Below are 22,837 nucleotides of genomic sequence, written 5' to 3'. Positions count from 1 at the left end.
TGACTCCCAGAAAAGACTCCCAGAAAGTGCCAATTTCAGCATCACAATCTGATGCCATATCTGCTTTACATCTGACCAGCTCCCCTACCTTCTCTTTCTGCAAACAAAACATTATCCTAGCACAAAGACAACTTATACAGCTCCTTACTGAGACCAAAGAGCTCTTGCCTCGCTACTCAATTCCCACCCACCCCACTGCTCTTTGCTTGTGATTCTTAGAGTCTTGTTCACACTGGTCTTGACCATAATCACTAGTAAAATCCCCCTCATTGGCTCCTGGTCGCACTTGCTGACTCTAAGGCAAGCACACCTACATGTGATTAGCTAAATCAAGCTAATTTGCCCTTGAGCCAAGTTGCCCTTGAGCCAAGACTACATGGGAGAACCATTTGCTATGGTTTAAGCCACAGGTGTGAATAAGCCTTTTAGGAAAAGAAACAACCTTATTACAGGAACTGTAGTGTAAGAAATAGAGTTTGAACCAAACAAGTGACATGGAACTGGGTGAAGAGAAGCCTAGGCAGAAGTTATATGGTTATCATGTTTGTTTCCCATTTCTTTCTTACACATCAATGAATGCTTGCTTTATCCAACCAGATTTGTCATTGTTCTTATCTCAAAAAGAGGTCAAAGAGTAAATTCGGAAAACACAGCTGAAATGAGAGGAAACCACAATGCCTATTTCCATTTGTATACCTGCAACAAGCCCTACTCACAACACACCACTGGGAAAAAACGCTCATAAGAGAAGAAACATAGAGGTGGAAAGAAGCACAAACATTTGTTGTTTTGGAGAGGAAGTGGGGAGGGAAAAACAGAAGAATCTTTCTGTTAATCAGACCTTTGCTTCCTGATCCTACTGTGAGCACAAATGGAATCAGTAGATTTAAAAGCATTCCTTCCCTTCTCTCCTGATTGGTGAATGGGGAGATCACATGGCTTAAGGGGAAATCTTCTTTCAAGGCCTGTACAGTGATGATAGAAAAGAATTAAATCATTTTACTGGCAGATTATAGGGCAAATGGTGACTGTAAGGAAGACAGTCCCACAAACACTTGGTTTACACAACACTGTACAGCAGTATCCACATCTTGGATTCACCATCTTGGACGTCACCTATGCAAAACCACAAATTCTAATTTCAGCATAATCAAGGGAGTAAGTATTCAAGGTTTTGATCTCATTTACATAGCTTCTGACCCTGAATGACATCAACAATGTACTGATAACTCCTTACGAATGAATATGTAAATAAGGTCAAAGTTCGAACTAAAGAATCTGGAAAAAAAAGAATGCAAGAAAAGCTCTTTAAAAGTTAAAAGTACATTGCCTAAAAGTGCAAATTTAAATGTGGTGGTTACACCATATGCTTTTGCTTCTCCCTGAGGTTTAAGATTCTGCCTTAAAATACACACTGAAGCTTCATGAAGGCAGTAATTGAAATTTTTGATGAACAGAAGTAAAACTTAGAACCCATGAGAAAAACTAGGTGAAACCCTAAAGGTCTGAAACTTGAAGACTCACATTCATTCTCTTAGATACTTAGGTATGAACTGTATTTACTCTCAGTATTGACATCTGAAATGAAATGAACCTCAAAACAATTTGGATCTTAAAATGTAGGCTAACAATTTTTGAGGAATTTCCAACACTGCTTCACTGTGATAGTACTAGAAAAAACAGCAAATTTCCTTTTTGAAGGCACTAAACATTTCCCCCTTCATCTGAAATACACAAACATAGGAAATTAAAAGAAAGCAAAGGTTACTTGATTTTAGAAATACAAAAGTATTTACTAGGAATATGATGCTAAAATGATGTTTGAAGGTATATATTTTTGCTGCTACATAACTATTTCCATCAGCAAGCAACAGCTGTTGACAACATTTTCAGTCACATATCTGTTTTCATTTCTCTCAATGCCTGCCTTGAACCTTTGTATGCCCCTTTGTCACCAAAGTATCTCACCCACACTCTAAAAAAGCCCACCCTCTTTCTTCTCATCGGACAATGTATCTTTCAATTTGTTTATCATTCAGACCAGAGAAGGTCTACATCAGGGGTGTCAAACGTGTTTCATACAGTGGGCCAAATAGCATTTATTATGTCTGCTGAGGGCTGGAAGTGTTGTCATTAGGCAGAAAGTGATGTCATTAGGCAGGTCATAACCAGAAATAAGCACTTTTTTTCTCACTTAGGCCCAAACCCAAACCAACTTTCCAGCACTGGCATAGCAGTGCCAATGGAATGCATGCTGCATCCTGCAGTTGGGTGGCACTCACTGAGCCCTCCTCAAAGTAAGGGAATGTTTGTTCCCTTACCTCGGAGCTGCATTGCCCTTATTTCGGTACTGTAAAGTGGGTTAGGATTGTGCCCTTAGTCACACATTAGCTGCAAATGACAGAAAATATGCACATCTTGTTCATATTTCAAAATACAACTGAGCCCAATTATCATGCAGGCTGCCCTTTCAGCAGTAACACCTCAGCACTGCTCAGCGGTTGAGAGCCTGAGGGCCAGATAAAAAGCTTCCGCAGGTCACATTTGGTCCCCGGGCCTTATGTTTGACATCCCTGGTCTACATCATTCCTTATGTGCACTAATATATTAGTGCAATATTCCTGCAAACAGCTTCACCACAAAGAACTGGTGGAATGGGAAGAAGAAGGTACTAGACTATTTGGGTCCTGGATGACTGTGTCGTTGTCAAATGCATCTAGGTAATTGACATTCCTGGACATTCATGTCTGGTTTTTGTGTGTGTTTCCCGATCATTTGCATCCCACTATAACTAAGCAACAAACCTCATGTTTTATATCCTAAGCCTCTTATCCCAACCCTAACCCTACCTTTGTTTTTGTTTCTTTAAAGTAAGGTATATGTAATATAAATATACATATACTGGTACACAAATATCTGGGATGCAAAAAAAAACAAAACCCCAGAAACAAATGTTCAATGCCAAGACGCATTTGACCAGGACACAGTTGACCAGGACACAAGGAAGAAAACTTGCAGGTGTTTAATAACTACCTTTCAGAGATCCCTTAATATACCACCATACGACTGGGAGAGTTATAGAAGCCCAAACAAACTAAGATGCAGAGCTGGTATTTTACAAAACAGTAGCAAAATAATGTAGGCCATGTCACTCCACAGCATATTTCACTATTCAGGATAATAAAAGATGGAAATTTATGCATGGTATAAAAAACTAGTCTGTGCATTTACATTTTATGTGGTCTCAGTGCACTACTATGTTAACCACAATTTAGTTGACTGACACTGGTTCTATTCCCAAGTATCCTCAAGCAAAAAAAATCAGTTGACACCATAATAATTAATCTCAGAATTATGGGTTAAAAAAAAAATTCCTAAAGAATGCTTTCTGTTAGCTTCTAGAAATCTGGAGATACGTACAAATCTGATAAGGAAATTTCTCATGGAACTAACAACTATTTGAAGATAATAAAATTGAAATTATGCAAAACCTGACTGAGTGGAATGGAAAAATATCTGACCCTCATATAAGTTAGAGACAAAACTTAAGGCTGCAATCCTACACACATTTTCCTGGGAGTAAGCCCCACTGAACATAATGGGACTTACTTTTGAGTAGACATGCCTAGGACTGCACTGTCAAGCTTTCAATGCACATCATGATTTCAGATGGACTGAGTTTTGTGAAAATCCAAAGCTTGCACATTCCTGACCCATAAAAGTCTTATTGTTATATTTCTTCTGCTATTTTAAAGCAGAAAAGCAACAACGGTCTGCGTGCATGTATATGTGTACACACACACTTCATGCACACAAACCTACACTTACACAATGACTTTTTGTGCCAGGTCCTCGGTTGGCTTAAACCCACATAATCCCAATGTGATTTCAGTGGGACTAGAATAATTGGCATCCAATGAGGATCGGGACAGTCAATAAATGCTGAAACTTTAGCATTACATTTTGTTTCACAGTTTTTGCCCAGCGTTCGCAGAAAACAAACGAGCACCCATGAGTTGGTGTCTCAACCACATGAGAAGCAAAGCCCGATTAACAGGCAAGGCAGTCACACCTGAATCTGCAATGCTACAAGCCGGACAACAGCTGTGCTGAAGGGTAGAGGTGGCGAGAGATAAGGGCTGAGATGAAGAAGGGGTAATCCATCGGCCACACTGGAAGGTCCCACTACTCCCATCACCTGCAATACAAACACAGCACATCACCAGGACCAACTACTGCAATTCCAACCATGCCATACCCTCCAATGTTAATGAGGTACATGCTTCAGATACCGCAAGACTGGGATGCTCTGGGATTCTGAGCCCTCCACAGTGCCTTCCGGTAGCTGGGGCCAGCAAGGAAAAGGAATGGTTCTAGCAGGAAATAGGGAGGGGGGATAAGGAACTGCTACAGGGTTAGCCAGAGGAATTGGACAGAAGTTATAGGAAAAATCAGTACACTTAAGAGTGTACCCAGTACTAGCCCTGAATAACCAGCACTGTACTGGTAAGATAAGTGGGGTTGGAGGGTATGCCATGTAGCTCCTACACTCAATGGAAAAAATATACTGAAACCACCACGTTTCTAGTTGACTTCAGTTCCTCCCTTCTTCCATCTTATTTCTTAGTAATGTCCTGAGTCTGACCCAGACTGGGTTTGATACAATGTTCAGGCTCTCCTGTATCACTGTGCAATTATTTTTTTAGGTTAAATTTTGAATAGAATTGGTTTCAAATGTATGTCTGATGAAGGTTTTCATTTGGAATCAATAATGTTGTTAGCATGCTCTTAGGTTATGAAGTATGATCCTCTCTCAAAAGGATTTTGAACAGCCTTGCATCTGATGGTGAACAATACTTTATATTTGTAAATCACTTTGATTGCCCTACATGAAAAGTGGAGTATAAATTTAGTTAGTAAATAAGCAAAACTATAGTATACCGTCCTGAACAATGCCCTTTGGAGTCCAGTTCAAACAATGCCTTTTGGAGGCCAATATCTCACTGAACTAACAACTATTTAGTGATTAGTGGTTACCACCAGGGTGCAGACTAAAAGAATAGTTCAAGCAGTTTGAAAAAGGTCTGACTTAGATCCTGCAGAAAAATGCTGTTAAGTTTCTGCCAGAAAGTAGCTTGTTTTGATTATAAATATTGTTTGGAGTAGTGAATGTGTTTGTGTCTGCTTACCATCTTCTTGACTTGTATATGTGTAAATAAACAGATAGTCAAAAAACATATTAGAATAACACCACAAATCTTCAGTTTGTTATCTTTCTAAGGGAAGGAACACCCTATAAAAAAGGTAGTTGGGAGCTGGATGGGGGTGAACAAGCTGAAACTAAATCCTGATAAGACAGAGGTTTTCCTGGTCCACAACTCAGGTATTGTACTATAGTCCTGTTCTGAATGGGGTTGCACTCCCTCTGAAGGAGCAGTGGCATCACTAGGGTTCGCGTCACCCTCTACTGAATGCCCATGTGTCACCCCCCATGCAGTGGGCAGGGCAACACCCCAAGTGGTGGGCGTGGTGATGTGCCATCACTCCGCCCCCACTGGTTTTTTGGCTGTACCTTTTGATAGAACAAAGATAGAACACATTCTGCATGAAATTAAGCATTGATTGATATATAACATGATGGTATTATTCTTCCAAATTATGATTTTAGTGATTTTGGTCACCAGTGGTGACACACACACACCCCCCGAAGGGTATAAACTTACTAACACCTTATTGCAGCAGTTCTCAAACTTTTAGCACTAGGTCCCACTTTTTAGTCTGTCCAAGGCCACCAGAAGTGATGTCACGGTGGAAGTGACATCATCAGGTAAATTAAAATAAATCATTATAAATAATTAAAGTAAAACAAACAAATAAATAAATAAATAGAGGCCAGCCCTGGACCACCAAGTGAATTTCCTCTCTAGCCTGCCTGCAGTAACACCCCCATTCCAAAACCAGTAAGGTTTTCAGCCCTACCCAGTGCCCAGTTCAATTGAAGAACTTCTGTTTAAACCAGACCACTGTCAGGATCCACCTGGCTTTGCAAGTCTCAAAAAGGTTCACCGTATCAGCTGAAGCCTCTTTTTGATCCTTTTCAGTGGGGGGAGGGGGGAGCCTGCCTTCTGGAGCACTTGTTTAGCTCCAGGTCCATAGGATCAGGACCATTCTGGTAGCCTTGCACTCTCCTTCACCTGATCTTCCACAACAGCCAAGGCACGTTTGCTTACTAGCGAGTAAATGAGGCTTAGTTTCGCTTTCCATAGGGCTCAATACATTCATCTGCTTGGAGGGAGGGACTTCCTTTTCAGGTGTTTTGGGGGGGCTGCATTCATTAGATCAGGGCCACTCAGGTGCTCATGGATTCCTCTCAGCCACCTAATTAGAAAGCACCTAATTTCGTAGTACTTGTGTACACGGGTACAATGACAAATAAATTTTCTATTCTATTCTATTCTATTCCCAACAGTAGCCAGCCAGATACTTCTTGGCAGGGTGTACAGATGTCATAACTGCAAAAAAGGACAAGGTATCCCAAAATGCAGGACATCCAAGTAAAATATAGGACATGATGAAATAAAAGCTAAAAACACTTATATTGATTTCATGTGGTTAATTTAAACACTATGTTACGTATTGTTAAATTTAAAACTATATTACATATAATTTTATTAATTACAAGACGGATATGTGCTGCCTGCTCACTGGGAAAAGGAGGACATTTAAGTTCTTTTCTAGGACATGAGGCTAAAAAAGAGGACATGTGATGGAAAAAGAGGATGTCTGGTCACCCTGCTTCTTGGAAACTGGCAAAAGGAAAAACAAAGGCATCAAGCCTTTCCTGTTATTTGTCCCACAGCAACTGGCATATAGAAAGCATACTGCTTTTCAATGTGGATGTTCTATCTAGCTATTATGGCTAATAGCCATGGATAGATCCTTCCTCTGTGAATTTATTTGTCTCTTATCCCTTTTCAAGTTATCTGAGCCAAAAGTGGTTTCTGTAAGTTTATTTATGTATTGTAAAGAAAATAACTTAAATGCAAAATGTTTGCAAGTTCCAGTTAAATGCTAGCCTCCTTTTCTGGAGCTATCCACGCTTAGTTCCTACATATAAACAATATGTTTCTAAACTCTAGTATAGGTCACTGACAGATGCCAGCCAATTCATTCTAGAACTGTATATAAATATTTACTAAATAACTGAAGGAAAGAATATTGGCTTTTACATTATGCTTGTAAAAATCCAAATAGGTTTTTAAAGATTTGCACCAATAATTATATGCAAATGGACCTTTGTATGCTATTAGATTGCACTTCCTGGCTTGTTTGTTTTACAAATCAATAAACTCTCTAACACATTCCTGTGCTAGAGAGGTCTAAATCTGAGATGGAATGGTCTGTTGCAGCCACAGCATAGAATGGTTATAGCGGTTCTATGCAAACCAAATGCTTCATCAGGCAAAAGTGATCCATCTAGAATAAACAATAAAGGAACATGTATATTGTTAAGGGACAGAAGGATCTGACCATCGTACAAGAAAACCCCAAACTACTTTAGACTATGGACATTACAAATGGTAAAGTAAATTTACTCAGTTAATTCCTTGAGTCAACAATTGATGCCCTTTTGCAGAGCAGTAAAAAAATGTTTTCATTCCAGAACTTGAGACTGAATACGTCTCCAGCTTCCCCCACCACCTTCCTTCCAACTCTACCAGGTGTGTGCAGCATCCACCACCCCACTCTCCAACTTGCAGCCCTCAACTCTCAGCGCAACGTGTAGGAGTAGATTTTCAAAGTGGTGCATGGAAAGTAGCAAAAACCAGTCACTGTTCTACACAGGCTTCTCTCCTGTTCTCTCCCCATACACCACTTTGGAAATGTACTCCACCATTTCTAGTGTCACTTGAAGAATGCATTTGCAAGACTAGCACAGTAACAGAAAACAGAGCTAAATATTTGGTACAAGGGAGTCCCTACAACAGAATGAAGTTTAGTGGTTGTGCAGGAGATTGCAACTTCAGCTACTCACCAGATTGACACAGACATTGATCAGTGACCTAAGATGAGGCAGGAAGGATATGATTGGCTGCCTCTGAAGTGTCAAACAAACCCCTTCAATCAAACTGCTGGCAGGCTCCCACTCAACCTGTCGCCTGGAACACAACAGTAGGTGGCATTAGGTGTTTGACCCCACCAGGAACCCTGCAACAAGGGGACTGAGACGAATGGATGCCAAGGAAAGTTTAAGACAAAGAAGGATGTCTCAGGTGGCAACACTCAACATTATAATGCAAATATCTTACCCATGCTATTGAGAAAGCAGAGAAGTACAGAAGACATTGAAGAAGAAGACACTGTACTGGACCTGCAGCAAAGAGGCACAGGCACCATGCCCTACAAACAGTACAAAATACTCATACCAACAACAAAAAGAGAAGAAGTGAGAACAGCAGGAATGGACCTCTATGAGGAGGTTATGTTTTAGTTGCTATTTGTGCCTTTTGGAAAGAAAAGATCTAGTGAGACAAACTTGTGTCATCTGTCATATAGCTTTTTAAAAGTAGCCTTCAACCTGGGAATGCTCTACTGATCCCTAGAACTGAATATTCTGTTAAATGCCCTTCCATGATGAACTCCCCCCCCCCCCCACTCCCCAGCAATACCTCAGTTTAGGCTAATCTGCTGAACTTCAGACTCCCTGTTAAGCATATCTCAGTGTGTCTGATTGAGAACAACCTTTTGCATCTGACCATGCCAGGACAGCATTTTTAGAGTTTTGCTGAACTAGCTGCATTTTGATAAAATTAGATCCTGAAGGCAAAAGCCCATTATAAAAACACTTGATTTGCATGGATGTGGTTGAACAGCAGTAAAGTGGATGTCCAACCATTTCGATAACTTTAGCAACCCAGATACGTCCAATTCAATTTTTCCAGAGTTTTCATCCAGTCACCTCATCAAATGCAACCAGCAAACTAACTGACTGATGAATATACAAGGATTTTTCTATATTGGTTTCAAAATATATTTTCTCCAGGACACAGATCCAAAACTGCAAAACAACTAATACCAAACTCGCTTTAGGAAAATCCACCCTGAGTTTTGCTTGTTCATAACCAGGGAATAGAATAGAACCCGGGAATGGAATATTGGCATCCACACCGCAGTTCAGCAATTCCATGCACACATTTTGACACAGACGCAACATTTTCAGTATTATAAACCTGAAAACAAAACTTGCCAGGAAGGCTGGAGGAGTCCAGAGTCTGTACTACAAGTCTTCCCCTCCCTTGGGTTTCCCACCAGACTTGCCAAAAGCACAGCAGGTTTTCATAATGAGATGAATTTCAGAAGTAGCATTCTGAATTTTCAATAAGCTTCAAAAATAACACTCTTGGTCAATTTTAATGGCAGGCAAATTCAATCCAGCCTTAATATAATAAATTGCTATTTCATCTCCAGTAAGAGGAGAATACATCACCATGTGGTTATATGTTGCAACAATGGTACTCACTTACAAGGAAATTGGTCCTCGCTCATATCCATGCCTCGGAAATAATGTCAGCAGGCTTGGAGACCTAAAAAATCTCCAAGGGTCCGCAGTAATTCAGTGTAGATATCACCACATCAAGATGGTGAAAAGAAGTTCAGAATCCAAAGATTTGTCTGTGGATTGATCTGGTATGACAGAAAACTCTCCAGAGATGAGTATCTGACTATATAATTAATTTGTAACCAGGCTATGGAAAGTTCTACTTATCAAAAGCTGAAACTGAGGGAAACCAAAGCTCAGGGGGCTTCGTGTCTCCAGGATCTCCACAATCCAGGAATTATGTGGAAAACCCAAGGGAGGGGTTGTAGTGCAGATCCTGGACCAGTGGCGTACCTGGGGAGGGGGGGAAGTGGGACAAATGCTTCCCGCTGCCTCCCAGGAGTGCTCCTGGGTGCCCCTGCTCTGCCTCTGAGGGCGTCCTTCAGAGGCAAAGCAGAAACGGCACACGCCCCCTCCGAAGTTGGGGACATGTGGTGCTTCCCGGCCTGGGTCACTCCTCCTGCACCTCGGAGGGTGTCCCTCCGTGGCGCAGGGGAAGCCTCCCGGCCCGGGTTACTCCTCCTGTGCTTGGGGGGGAGGAATTCTGGGGGTTGCCCCGGGCGCAGGGACCCCCAGGAACGCCACTGCCCTGGACTCCTTCAGCCTACCTGAACTCGCTGCCAGACCCAGACACCAGAGCTACCATCCCTCCCAGAGCACATTGATCTGCCACTCTCTTCAGACTCTGAGGACTCCCGCAAGAGCCCTGCAAGGGAGTCAATGTCCCCGTGGCACTGTCAAAGTCGATGCCTACAAAATAGGGCAAAGGCCCTTTAAGAGAAGAATATGACTTGTTCATGAGATGGAGCCAACATGCTAGACTGAGTCATTCACATCCAGCCTGAATGCACTCCTCTCCCCTCAGAGCTATCTGAGGTACAGGCTTCTCTAATAGGACTCCTGTCTCAGCCTGAGCATCTCCTCTCTTTGGAACTGCCTGCCACTTTGTAACTGGAACTACTTACTACCAGGACTCTCACTTCTGAGAGCTCTGCTCCAGCTAGACCATCAGCATCAGATCTGCTGAGAACAGGATATGGAGATATAGGTTGATTCTTGTTTTTCACAAGGGTTTCGTTTCCAGAATTCAGGTGGATGGCAAAAATCACATTAAAGCAAATTCATTTAAAAAACAATGCCCCTTTGCTAGGCGATTTAAAAATAGCCTTGCTGACCTTTGTGATGTATGACAGAGTCATTAGGCAGACAATCCATGAATCAGTCTCTCTCCAGGTGCTTAGAAAGGCTTCACTCTGAGCCAGCAACCCCTCCCTTCACCAGTGCAAAGTGATTATCTTTCTTTCATGTGCTTAGGGGGAAGGAAGGGGTCGATTGCCTTAGAGTGAAGCTGTTCTAAGTGGCTACAGAGAGTATGATTGATGGATTGTCACCTGGCTTCCCTCTCTCGCATTAACAAGGCTATTGTTAACCTTTTCCCTTTAATTTAAAGAGCCCTTCTCATCACATTGAACTAAAACAGCAGGTGAAAAATACGTAGATAATTAGGTTATACCTGTATACAGCTTCTCAACTGCTCATTCTCACAATGCTAAACCATAATGTGCCATTATGTCTGAGTGCAGCCTGTGAGTCACTTGGCTGCTTTTATTTAATAATAGAATTTTTTAATAGAATACTTTATTGGGTCTTTTTGCAGACTGAATGCCTTTTTTTATAGTTGCAAGCTGCTTGTGCCACACTGTAGAAGCAACCATGAACTCAACCTTTTCTTGCAGCATTTCAGGGGATCTGATATTCAGTGGGGTTTATCTGCTAATTTTAATCTGAAAGTTTATAGAAATGGGGTGAGTTGGGGAAACAAATAGCACCTGTCTATAGATATCTGTTCAGACATAAATGTCACTGAATTGACTGAGACTTGCTCCCAGGTAAGTGTGTACAGGATTACAGCGTTAGACTGCAAACTTATACACACAACTGGAAGCTAAAATAAGTGGGACTTACTTCTGAGTAGACATGCATAGGAACTTTACTCAGTGTTTGTGTTCAGAATCTTTTCCTGTTCTGGAACCCTATTCTGGAAAGGAGCAATTCCAATTCATCAGCTTTGTAAAGGTGCTACTTTTACACCTGTCCACTGAATAGGTGGCACAGACATGCTTAAGTTGACATGACAGAACTCTCAAAGTGAAGGGAGAGTTTTAGCAATTAAAGACCCTAGCATCCTTTTAGGGTTTAGAAAGAAGATGAAAAACACAGTTATGATTTGGAAAATAGAAGAACAAATGAAACAGAGCTGACAGCAGACTACAATCCCATCAAAGGCATCCTTTTGACATATGAAAGTTACAGGGAAGAAGATGAGGGGAAGGTAACTTTATTTTATCTCAGAGAGGAAGGTGAGGAAAGGCAGTATTGATATGGATATTTGCTCACAAGCAAGAACACATTAGGAAACCATTCAACCAATACTGAGACAGCATTTACCTAGATTTAACTCTTTTTGGGGAAACATGGACTACTTAAAACAATTAAAACTGCACTTTAAAGACTAACAAACCCATTGTGGCATAAAGCCTGATGGACCAGATCCTACTTCATGGGAAGTATCTTTTGGGAAGCATATTACTGTCTCCTTGTTTATCTAAGTAGCTGTCCAGATAACTTGTTTCAAGCTCCAATGAGTTCATACAATTAAGCAATCAGCGGCTGAGCAGGCCAATGCTGTTAAAGCATACCAGAATCTCTTGCCTATGTAGACAAGGGTTAATGATACAGGAAAACAGTGACCAAGAATCTTTGAAACAACTTCTTTCTCCAACCATGTGATATAAGCAATAAGATGAGCTCCAACTAGATTAGATTCCTTGTATTTCTTATGTCTCCTATATTTAGATGCATTTTAATATTTCTACCATGGGAAGCAGGCTTACAACAAAACAAGCACTTGGTTCTAAAGCATTAGTACTTTAAGCACAAATTATCATGACAATGTCATGTGATTTTAGAAGAAAACAAGAACAGTAGCTATTTACTCTGGGATACCTGTTCAAAGGAAGATGCTACATTTTTATAATTCCTATTTGAAATTTTTCTTAAAAGATGCATTTCTTCTATTGTTGTCTCAAAATATGGCCAAACAAACAAACACCAATAGAAGGAATACATTTTTTTTTTTTGCTGTAAGAGTTCAGTGCAGCAAACCACTGTCAATAAAATGACATACCCTTCCTTCAAGGCTTGCAATATCAGAAACGGACCCCAAAGGTTTCCGTCAAATCGGCTCACCTCAAAGTAGGCATCTTGTGAATTTTATTGAACATACGATCCAATCTCTTTAAGATGAGGATAAGGGCAGGCCTCACAGCCTCAGCCGTCCAGTCAGTGATGGGCAGCATCTCCATGATGTATCTCCGGAGCCCACGGCTCTCCATCGTCTGGGTATCATAAGGTGCCAGCTTCAGAAGGGAATGTGCAATTTCTGCCAACCTAAAATTATTGCTTGTTAATCTGAGATTCTACAAAGTGAGCTCCTCTTCAGAAAGCCACATCTACTGCTTAGCAGAACAAAACACTCCATTTAACATAACATTGTGCTATCCAAAAACATAACTTCAAACAACTTTGGGTCACAATATTAAAGCATACACTAAGTCTCCACGTTATGTATCAATTCAGTTCCAGAGGTCTGTACAGAACATATGTACATAGAAACAGCCAGCTCTTGCCAACCCAGCACGGTCACTCTTGCATGAGAGCACCACAAAGGACATACTATGTGAAAGCACTATCACAACTGTTTGTAACACAGACGTCTGTAACCTGGGGAGCCAGTGTAGTTAAGTTTTTCAGGGACACCTGTTTAAATATTCCTTACAGTACCTGAATGGTATGCAATAATGAATAATACATACACACAGCTATGCTTAAGCATGGCAGCTTTCATAAAGCATAAAGAAAGCTTTATGCTTTCTCATAAAGTAGAACTGAATACATGTCTGGTTAATACAGTGCTGATAATCTTTAAGCCTGCCTGGGCTTCTGAGCACTAATCAGAAAATGCTAAATATATTTTTAGATTAGTCTCATTTATTACGTATCATACATAAACTTAAAGGAACCAAGAACTACAAAAGACTTAAACCTATAACTGTTTCACCAACTTTGATTGTATCAGGAAAAAGTGGGCCAGATTAACAAGGAAATGGCTTCTACGTAGGAAATTTAAGAACTTCAATTTGCTTCTCAAACATTCAAATTGCTCTACAACACTTTTTGTTCTTGTTAATATTATAGAAACTTGCACTAAAATGCATGGGAGGGCACCTCAATGCCCTCAAGGGAGGGCACCAGGATGCAGGTCTCTTGTTATCTGGTGTGCTCCCTGGGGCATTTGGTGGGCCACTGTGAGATACAGGAAGCTGGACTAGATGGGCCTAAGGCCTGATTCAGCAGGGCTGTTCTCATGAATGTGAGTTTTAAAATTCATGAACCAAACCTGAATATTGCTTTGGTGAACTTGCATCCATTGAGAGAGTCAGTTTGTTGAATTCAACATTGTATAAATGGGGAACTTCAGTTAAAGTAAAACCTGCACTTTGTTTCCACCACCATAATACTACTTTCACTATAGTACATAGTACTAAGTATACATAGTTTAGACGTCAAATCTATACACATTTGCCTGGAAGTAAGCCCCAATTAGCTTAATGGGACTTACATCTGAGCAGACATGCATAAGATTGTGCTATAAATCAACTGGAATCACCTTAGCTGACTACAAATCATATCCATGAATGAAGAACAGCATATATAGAGTTACAGAGAGCAACACATCACCAAATCATGACAAAAGTGAGAAACTTCGCTAATAACTAAATTTATGCACTGCAAATCAAGAGACTGTCTACTCAAAACTTATCTATAATCTCTTGGAAAACATCGATGAAGGACCAAAGCTCTGGCAGCAGAAGAATACAACACACTGCATACACAAGTCACATACTGTATACTTCTACTACACCTAAACCATCCTAAAGATAGCTATCACACAACCACATACAAGATCCAGCAACAACGGACCAGAAAAAGGCCCTTAAATTACAAAGTCAAGGGCTCTCCTCTTCCTGAAATTGCAAATACCACTCCCCTCCAAAACAGATAATAGATTTGATGTAGACAAACAGGCTGATGGTTGACAGCTGATATGAAGTTTTCTCCTAGAACCAAACCTTAGCTTTGCTATTTCTAATAAATACAAATTATTACTGAAAATTATTATTACATGGGTATGTGAATGCTTGTTGCTGTTTTTATATTTTATTTTATTTTTTTGGTGAGAGTTGCTGTGGCCCTTGCTGTCCTGGCCACTTCCATAAGTTTTGTGCATGTTATGGAATATATGAAAGTATACCCAAAAAGGACCTGTGCAGTCAATTGCTTTTTGGGGGTAGTGGAGTGACTTTCCTTTTGGTACTGTGGTTGTGCTAGATCAGACTGTAATAGCTATGTAAATGAAATAGGTAGTGAACTTTACTCTATCTGAGGAGAAGGCTTACTATGAAGGAAATGCTTCCCTTTTAAAAATTAAACAGGACATACACATTCCAGTGCTGATAGGAAAGTAGCAATGATCTTTCAACAGAAGAAAAAAAATTCTTTTTGACATGTAATTTCTTAAAGAGAAAGAGTAATTTCCTTAGATGAGCGTGTTTGCAGTACAGCAGTGAAGTGCTCACCCTCTATAGAACTTAAAAAAAAAAGTAATTTGTTTTAAAACCCTAAATAAAGAATACCTTACCAAAACTGCATAAAAGGGGAATGTGTCTCATGGTATTTATGATGACACAGACATGGTCCAATTGGTGCGCATGGTATTTGCCCAACAATCAAGCTTTGCACTTTGAGTACTGAGAAAAGGCAATTTCTCCCGAAAGCAGGTGCGGCGCTGCAGGAGCACACTTGTAACTCTCACAACAAAAACCATATAAATATGCTATTTTCTTGAAAACGTGAGTGCCTGCACACAGCCTAGTATAGAGGAAACATTATGTGCTTTTTTGGTCACAATTTCTTTTTTGAAACCAGTAAAAAAAAAAAACACAACCAAGATTCAAAAAGTAACTGGAATTCCCCCACTTGTATGCAATTTATTCCCAATATGTGCAGTGATTTCAAGTTAATGATTCTAGCGCAGGCTTTGGACTCTTCATACAAGGCATTTCCTTTCCATCCTGATGATACTGAAGCTACCGAGGGGAGGGGGGGGGAGAAGGATCATGTTCTGGTCACAGTCAAAAAGTTTAGAATTATTCTTTAAGATGATATAGTAACATTAAATAAAGCTCCTGGAATGTAGCCCTTGTGTATTTCTATAGTCTGGTACATACTGTAAATATTTACATATGCTCAGATATATGATAATGTGAATACCTCATATGAGACTTAACATCCAGCAGTTCTAAGGAAGTCACCCTGGGCTCTCCAGCGAGGTTCTGCAAAATCTTCAGCCTGGGGCCACAGTGTTTATAGAATTCGGTGCAGATATTCAACAGTGACTCACGAGGCCGTCGGAACTCCTCCCTGGCAATGCGTTCATCCAGCTCCTCCCGCTGTAAGCCTTGGCCTTCCTCCAGCAAATGAAGGTTTTCCCTGAAGATTACAAAAGGGAAAAGGTGCAGAATGTGAAAGCAGAGGGAGAGAAAATATCTTGATGCAGGGTAGAGATTGTAATGAACCCCTCCTTTTGGACAGGTAGAAATGTACCTGCATGGGGAAATCAGAGCTCGATGTACCATAAGTAATTTTCCTCTACAATAGAAAAAGAAGAACGAGCAACTAGTATTTGTAAGAGACTGGATAACTGTTACCTGGAAAGGACTGTTAAAAATACCTTTTGCTGATTTTCTGTTACAGTTTTCCTTGTTTCAGTCACTGAAAGTGGAACCCAAGGAGAGTAGTTCCACTTTGGAGGAGTTCATCACAAAAGCTAAGTAGACTGGGTGGAATTCTCACAATACCTGATAAAGTGGAGCTTGGCTCCTTGCTCTGGGTACCTAGAAATACACAGAGAAAACAGTGACAGTGTGACAAGTCATAATCTAGAACTAAAAATGCACTTTAGAGCCCAATCCGATCCCTCCATCCCACACTGAGGCAGCCATGCCAAAAAAGTCACATGCTGTATCCAGCAAGGAGGGGGAAGGTGGATTAGGAGGCTTGAGAGAGGTAAGGGAAAATATTTTTCCATTGGCTTCCTGATTGCCAGTGGGTCTCCTCGGACCCAAACAACCCTTGAGCACTGCATGCTCCATTGGCAGCCATTTTATGTCAGTGGAACTCTGTTGTAAACTGGCATGTAAACAGGCATGGGCAGGAGGTCTAGTCTACATGGTAGAGCCTCCGTTAACCCGAAGATAATATCTGAAGGTCGCCAGTTTGAGGCCACTGGCAGCTCCATGAATGGTGAGACCTTGAAGCAGCTGACAAGCTGAGCTGAGTTATTCCACCTGCTCTTTGGTGTGAGCGAAGAAGCATCTTGGCTGCCCTTCAAGTGAGAGATGAAGAAGCTGCTTGTCAGCCAGCATAGGAGGCAACCGGGGGTCAGAAGTGATACCAGACTGTGAAAGATCCATCTGAAATGTTGTGTAGTTCTTGAAAGATAGGAACTTTCTGTTATTGTAAAAATCCCCTCAGGGGTTTAGAGATAGCCTGCCTATGTGAACCGCCTTGAATAAAGTCAGAGGAGTAATACCAGAAAGGAGACAGTCCCTGCTATCTGACCTGAATAGAAACCATGACATGAGGAGAGTGGGGCATTGTCTATTGGAGAGGGTCATGGCTACTATTTGTTCCAGAAGGGAAGCAGGGATGCCATTAGCAAATGGAACTTGGAGCAACCAGTCCTCAGCTGGCAAGACACAGAGAAAGATGGTCCACCCCAACAGAATAACTACTCAGATACTCAGGTATAGTAGTGAAATTTTTGCTCAGTAGATAATTTTGCTGAGTAGATACTCAGGTATAGTAGTGAAATTTTTGCCAAGTCATTTTTGCTCCAATTCGAACTTCACCTTATCTCTGGGTCAATCAGAGGGCAGAGCCTTTCAACTCTGAACAGTTTCCTTTCTCAGCTGAGCTGTTGCTCAGCTCAGGCAGGCACCTCCTTAGTTGCTATAGGTACTTTCCAGGGACATACATTTTATTCTCCTTCCTCCTGCTGCAGCCTGGTTCTGCTTGGCAAATGCTTGCAAAGCAGGTCTGTTTTTTGAAACACCAGGATGGGACCCTCCTTCCCAGGCTACAATTCAGTGCACCATGACTTCAGAATAACACCCATGGAAAGCGGTGAGTCTACTTCTGAGTAAAAAGGGTTGCAAATATCTCATCTCTCTGCTGTGAATTGAATTGCACATTCTCAGTTATGTGTTTTGGGTTGTATGTTGTATGTAGAGCTTCTGGCTTAACACACAGACACCTTAAAGGTGTCTTTGATTCATGGTTCTCCTCCCAACCTTTTTCACTTGCATATCCCTTGGCAGCCCATTTCCATAAATTGTACCCTTCATATTAGCAAAATGTTTGTAATAATACAAGCCCTCATCTCCTCTCTATGAAAACCCAGACTTCATATATTCATCACATATTTTCTCTTTTCATCTGTTTGAAGAACAGAAGACTCTGTCTTTGCACTGTTTTGCACCAGAAGTGTGCTGAGAAATTCTGGGTGATTGATCACTTTCCATATTATGTTTCAGCTTTTTTACTGTGCTGGTTTTCAATCACTGGTTCATAGATGAATTGATGACCAAAAAGTAGCTATTGGTGGGGCTTTCACAGCCAACTAGCTACCTCCCTTCCTGCCTTGCAAGGCATTCTGGAGTACAGCCTGCCTTTTTCTGCCATTCTGCCATTCTTTTTCAAGTACCCCTAAAGGTCCTGTTGAGTGTCCCTGGGAGTACATGAATACCAGGCTGGGAACCACTGTTTTACTGGTATGTAGTTTACAGTGCACTTACTCTGATAGTGTTTATAAAAAGGTGGTGAAGACCAGAATTTAAAAAAGATTAAAAATGTATCTTATGATCTTTTACTATGTTTTTAATAAATTAGAGACTACAGTTCTTAGGTAACAATTAGTAGTAGGTTATTTTTCAGGATCTGGCCTCGGGTAAAATCAGACAAAAATATAGTTAGACACCCCCTAGGTTTAAACCCTGACTTATCCGAGGGTCATAGAAAATTCCATGATTGTTGGCTCAAAACCTGCCCTCGACTTATCTGTGGGGTCAACTTATGGGCGAGTCTCTGCGGTAAGTTTTCTTTTCTTTAAGGAAAAACTAAAGTGTTTGGGACTTTTTCGTTTAGATTAAATGAAAGATAACTGAATACAGAGCATGAGGCAGAAGTTTATAAAATCATGAACAGAGTAAAGAAAGCAGATAAACAGACATTTTCTCCTATTCTTATGATATTAGAACTCGTCCTAATGAAAATGAGAGGAAGTTGATTCAGTACAGGAAAAAGAACATACTTTGTCAGATAATAATCCCCGCCTGGCCATGAAGCTTCCTTAGTGACCTCAGACCAGTCACTATCTCTCAACCTCACCTATCTCACAGGGTTGCTTTAAGGACAAAAGGACAGAAGGAACCATTGTACACCACCCTGAGCTCCTTGGAGGAAGGGCAGTATAAAATATGAAAAATAAATAAATAATAAATAAACTGAGGAATTCACTGTCAAAAGTTGTGGGGATGCCCACTAATGAAGATGGTTTTTAAAGGGGGGTTTTAAACATTCATGGAGGATAAGTTTAACAATGGCTATTAGCCATAACTGCTAAATGGAATCTCAGAGACTGCAAACTTCAGAGGAAAAGTAGGCAAGGGTTGTTGTCTATGTGCCCTACTTATGCGCTTTGTGGAAACATTTCCCTTGTAACTGTTGGAAAGAGATTACTGAACTAGGTGAATCTATAATTCAACAAGACATTCTAACAATGGCCTATTCCTTACCATTAAAAGTGGAGCAGCTATTTTTAAGTGGCTATTTGACAAGTTCAGCCATATTCTTGTACAGACATGTCCACAAAACCGTGAGAGGAACTTTAAATAAACAGAAGTTCCAATGAATTACCTGGTATTTGTTCCAGATGACATAGTGTGGTTAGCAGCTGTGGTTCCTTTGTGGCCTTGATCACATCGACTCATCTGTGGAGCCGTCATTGGCCTATTTTATGGAAAAAAAAGTCATTGTCAGATCTCATATTGGTGACAAATATTGAATTTGTCACTGAAAAATAATTTTTTTTTAAATTGCTCATATAATACTTTGACTTTGTTTTTGATTCCTCCAGTTTCTCACACAAACAGATCCTGGGAATCAAATTTTGCTATTGAAAAACACAGACTAAAATAATGCATGAATTCATATTTGGGATTTGCCCATTTTTCCATTGATAATTCAAAATAATCCTCATTTTTACTTAATGCACAATTGGGCAGAAACATGAAATACAATTGTTGCATTCTACCTCTCTGGTGTTCTCTGAGACCACAATCTCAGAAGTGCGGCAACTTACCTGGTAAGAACTTCCACACTATACAAGAGGGCTTGCAAGGATGTAGCAAGAGCAGCAGTAGCAGCAATCTCTTCTCGAGCAGCTGTCACTGTCTCTGCTTGGGAGGTCTGCCTTTTAAGCTTCTGCAGGTAACAAGGAACCAGGGCTTCAAGGACCATCAGCATCTGAAGACTGAAGCAATGTGCATCATGTGAGGGTAAAATCAAAGTGAGGACATATCCAGGCATGCATAATTTTAGCATTCTAGGAAGACATGCAATCTTCTCCACTGGACCAAGTGCAGGAGAAGTGCTTGCTGTAGTCTGCAGTTGAAAGGATTAGACATGCACTGCTTTGCTGAATGTTGTGATCATTGTGAAGCCACCTTTTCCATCCCTCCCCCAGTGATGTTTCAAGTGTAAAGGAAATGATTTACAAAATAAAAATTAAGCACCAAACAAATGCTTCATTGGATAAACATGGAAGGTGATTCAATTTTTTTTAAGACAGCAGACAGCCTGCCAAAGGCATCAGGGGAAATTACAAAGAGGGAATGTTAGGTCTGAAATACATTTTAAGGACTAGAATCCATCATTTTAGCCATAATCATGGCTTTCATTTCCCTAGATTTACAGGTGAGAATTAATGTAAGAACAGTTTTCTTCTTAGTTTGAAGTGCAAGGCTTGCCCATAGTACAGTTATGCATCTAATCATTGAGAGTCTAACTAGCACAGGGTTCAGTACAGTATTAACACTACGAATGAACCAAACAAAACAGCACAGGGCTAGGAGAAACAGCATGTTGACTAGTGCCCTGATACACCAAGAGGAGACAAGTGCGTGAAGAGTGTTATGCATATGTTTCCTGCGGCTGAAATGATCCATTCAGGAGATGAAGCACAGTCCTGAACAAAGTCTTCAATGTCACTGAGCATCTGTTTGGGGAGAGGGAGACAGGAGGACAGCTCCTAAACTGCGTTTTCTGCTTTAGGAAATGCTTGCACAGCAACCATGCACATGCATTTCCTGCTGTTAGATCTGGATGGAGTTCTTAAAACTCACATGTCATTTTGAACACATAAGAATGTAAGCAAAAAGGTCCTATTAACATGAAATGAGAATCCCATGATTGCAAGAGCTGGGATTCATTGGCTTTTGAAAAAAGTTATTATCAAGTTATTGATATAACTTTCACACTGAAGCAATATATGGATTTTCTGAATTTCAGTGAAAACAGAAAAAACTACTACTTTGTCTTTGATTATAATGATGATTTTTATACTGCATCTCCTGAGATATGTCACTGTACACTGACTAAGGGCCCAATCCTATCCAACTTTCCAGTACCAGTGCAGCCACAATGCAGCCCTGATGTAAGGGACCAAATGTTCCCATACTTTGAGGAGGACTCTGTGACTGTTTCCCTACCACAGGATGCAGAGCACGCCCTATTAGCACAGCTGCATCATCACTGGAAAGTTGGATAGGATTGGACCTTAACACCTTAACTCTTAAGAATTTTTTTTTTTAAAAGGTAGCTTTTGAAAAGCTTAAATTACAAATTTACAAAGATGTAAATTACAAAGCTTATTTACATCTCATAAATATGTCTCCGACTTTTCTACTGGAGCTGTCTTTTTTCTTGTCTGTTAAATCAGTGGTTCTCACACATTTAGCATCGGGATCCACTTTTTAGAAAAAGAATCTTGTCGGGACCCACTGGAAGTGATGTCATGACTGGAAGTGACAGCATCGAGCAGGGAAATTTTTAACAATCCTAGGCTGCCATCCTACCTACACCTACCCAGGAGTAAGTCCTATTTACTATCATTGTTAAAAGCATATACATAGTTGTTAAAAGTACAGGTCTGTAACATTTCCCCAAATGCAGTTAGATGCTATGGTAGCATCAAGTCTAATATATTAAAATAAAATATTGAAATGAATGGGGACCCACCTGAAATTGGCTCACAACCCGCCTAGTGGGTCCCAACCCACAGTTTGAGAAACACTGTGTTATATTAATGTCACATTCATCCTTTGCAAATGCACACAGAAACCAATCAAGATGAAATGACGTTCCAAATAGAGGTTACCTTCTGAATGACTCAGGGGCATATGCTACCACTGTTACACACAACTTGATAGCCTCACTAATGGAAAAAGTCAGGTCTTCATTGCCATAGCAGAAATCTGAAATAGAAAATAAAGCAGGATACTAATTATGAGTAAATGAAGGGGCACCATCAGGGAAGCAAAACTGGCCACCCACTCACAATGTTGACTTACAGCTTGATCCTACCCAAATCCCCGCGTAACATCGGCAGTAAGGGAGATGGACGGGATTAAGACATCAGTGTACACCAGTGCTACCATTACTGCCTCAGTCCACCTCCCTCCCCTCTTCTGGGAAACACCTGTGTTCCTTCCTCTCGCTGCCTCCAACACTGTCCCACCTACCTTTTTCAGCTCTGGCAGCAGGCCTTCCACACCGCTGCAAAATGGCTGCCATTTTACGACACTGGAATGTTGTTCCACTGTTGTAAACCCTTTTGTGTGCCGGCCCAGTCCTATATAAGACTGGACCATTATGCAAGTAACTCAGTCTCAATTACAGATATTTATAATAGGATTTAATATGATATAAAAAGCCACATTACTGTTATAAGGATCGTGGAAGTAGGAAAAAATTAGTTTTGGTGCCAAGTTTGTATAC

General features: G+C 40.7%; 1 protein-coding gene across 3 annotated transcripts in view; it reads right to left on the bottom strand.

Annotated features, from left to right (window-relative positions):
- The window catches only part of UNC80 (unc-80 homolog, NALCN channel complex subunit), a 168,147-nt gene that overhangs the window by 22,510 nt on the left and 122,800 nt on the right, over nucleotides 1-22,837 (bottom strand). For all 3 annotated transcript variants that reach the window (XM_066636717.1, XM_066636718.1, XM_066636716.1), the window contains 9 exons: nucleotides 22,218-22,314; nucleotides 20,142-20,312; nucleotides 19,697-19,789; nucleotides 16,579-16,614; nucleotides 15,992-16,210; nucleotides 12,848-13,048; nucleotides 8,036-8,159; nucleotides 4,073-4,198; nucleotides 842-965 (listed from right to left, as the gene is read on the bottom strand). In XM_066636717.1, the coding sequence (XP_066492814.1) occupies nucleotides 842-965; nucleotides 4,073-4,198; nucleotides 8,036-8,159; nucleotides 12,848-13,048; nucleotides 15,992-16,210; nucleotides 16,579-16,614; nucleotides 19,697-19,789; nucleotides 20,142-20,312; nucleotides 22,218-22,314 (1,191 nt within the window). The remainder of the gene's footprint in view (nucleotides 1-841; nucleotides 966-4,072; nucleotides 4,199-8,035; nucleotides 8,160-12,847; nucleotides 13,049-15,991; nucleotides 16,211-16,578; nucleotides 16,615-19,696; nucleotides 19,790-20,141; nucleotides 20,313-22,217; nucleotides 22,315-22,837) is intronic.

The sequence above is a fragment of the Tiliqua scincoides genome, chromosome 1 (assembly GCF_035046505.1).
Source record: "Tiliqua scincoides isolate rTilSci1 chromosome 1, rTilSci1.hap2, whole genome shotgun sequence".
NCBI lineage: Eukaryota > Metazoa > Chordata > Lepidosauria > Squamata > Scincidae > Tiliqua > Tiliqua scincoides.
This window is presented reverse-complemented; position numbering and strand designations above follow the sequence as displayed.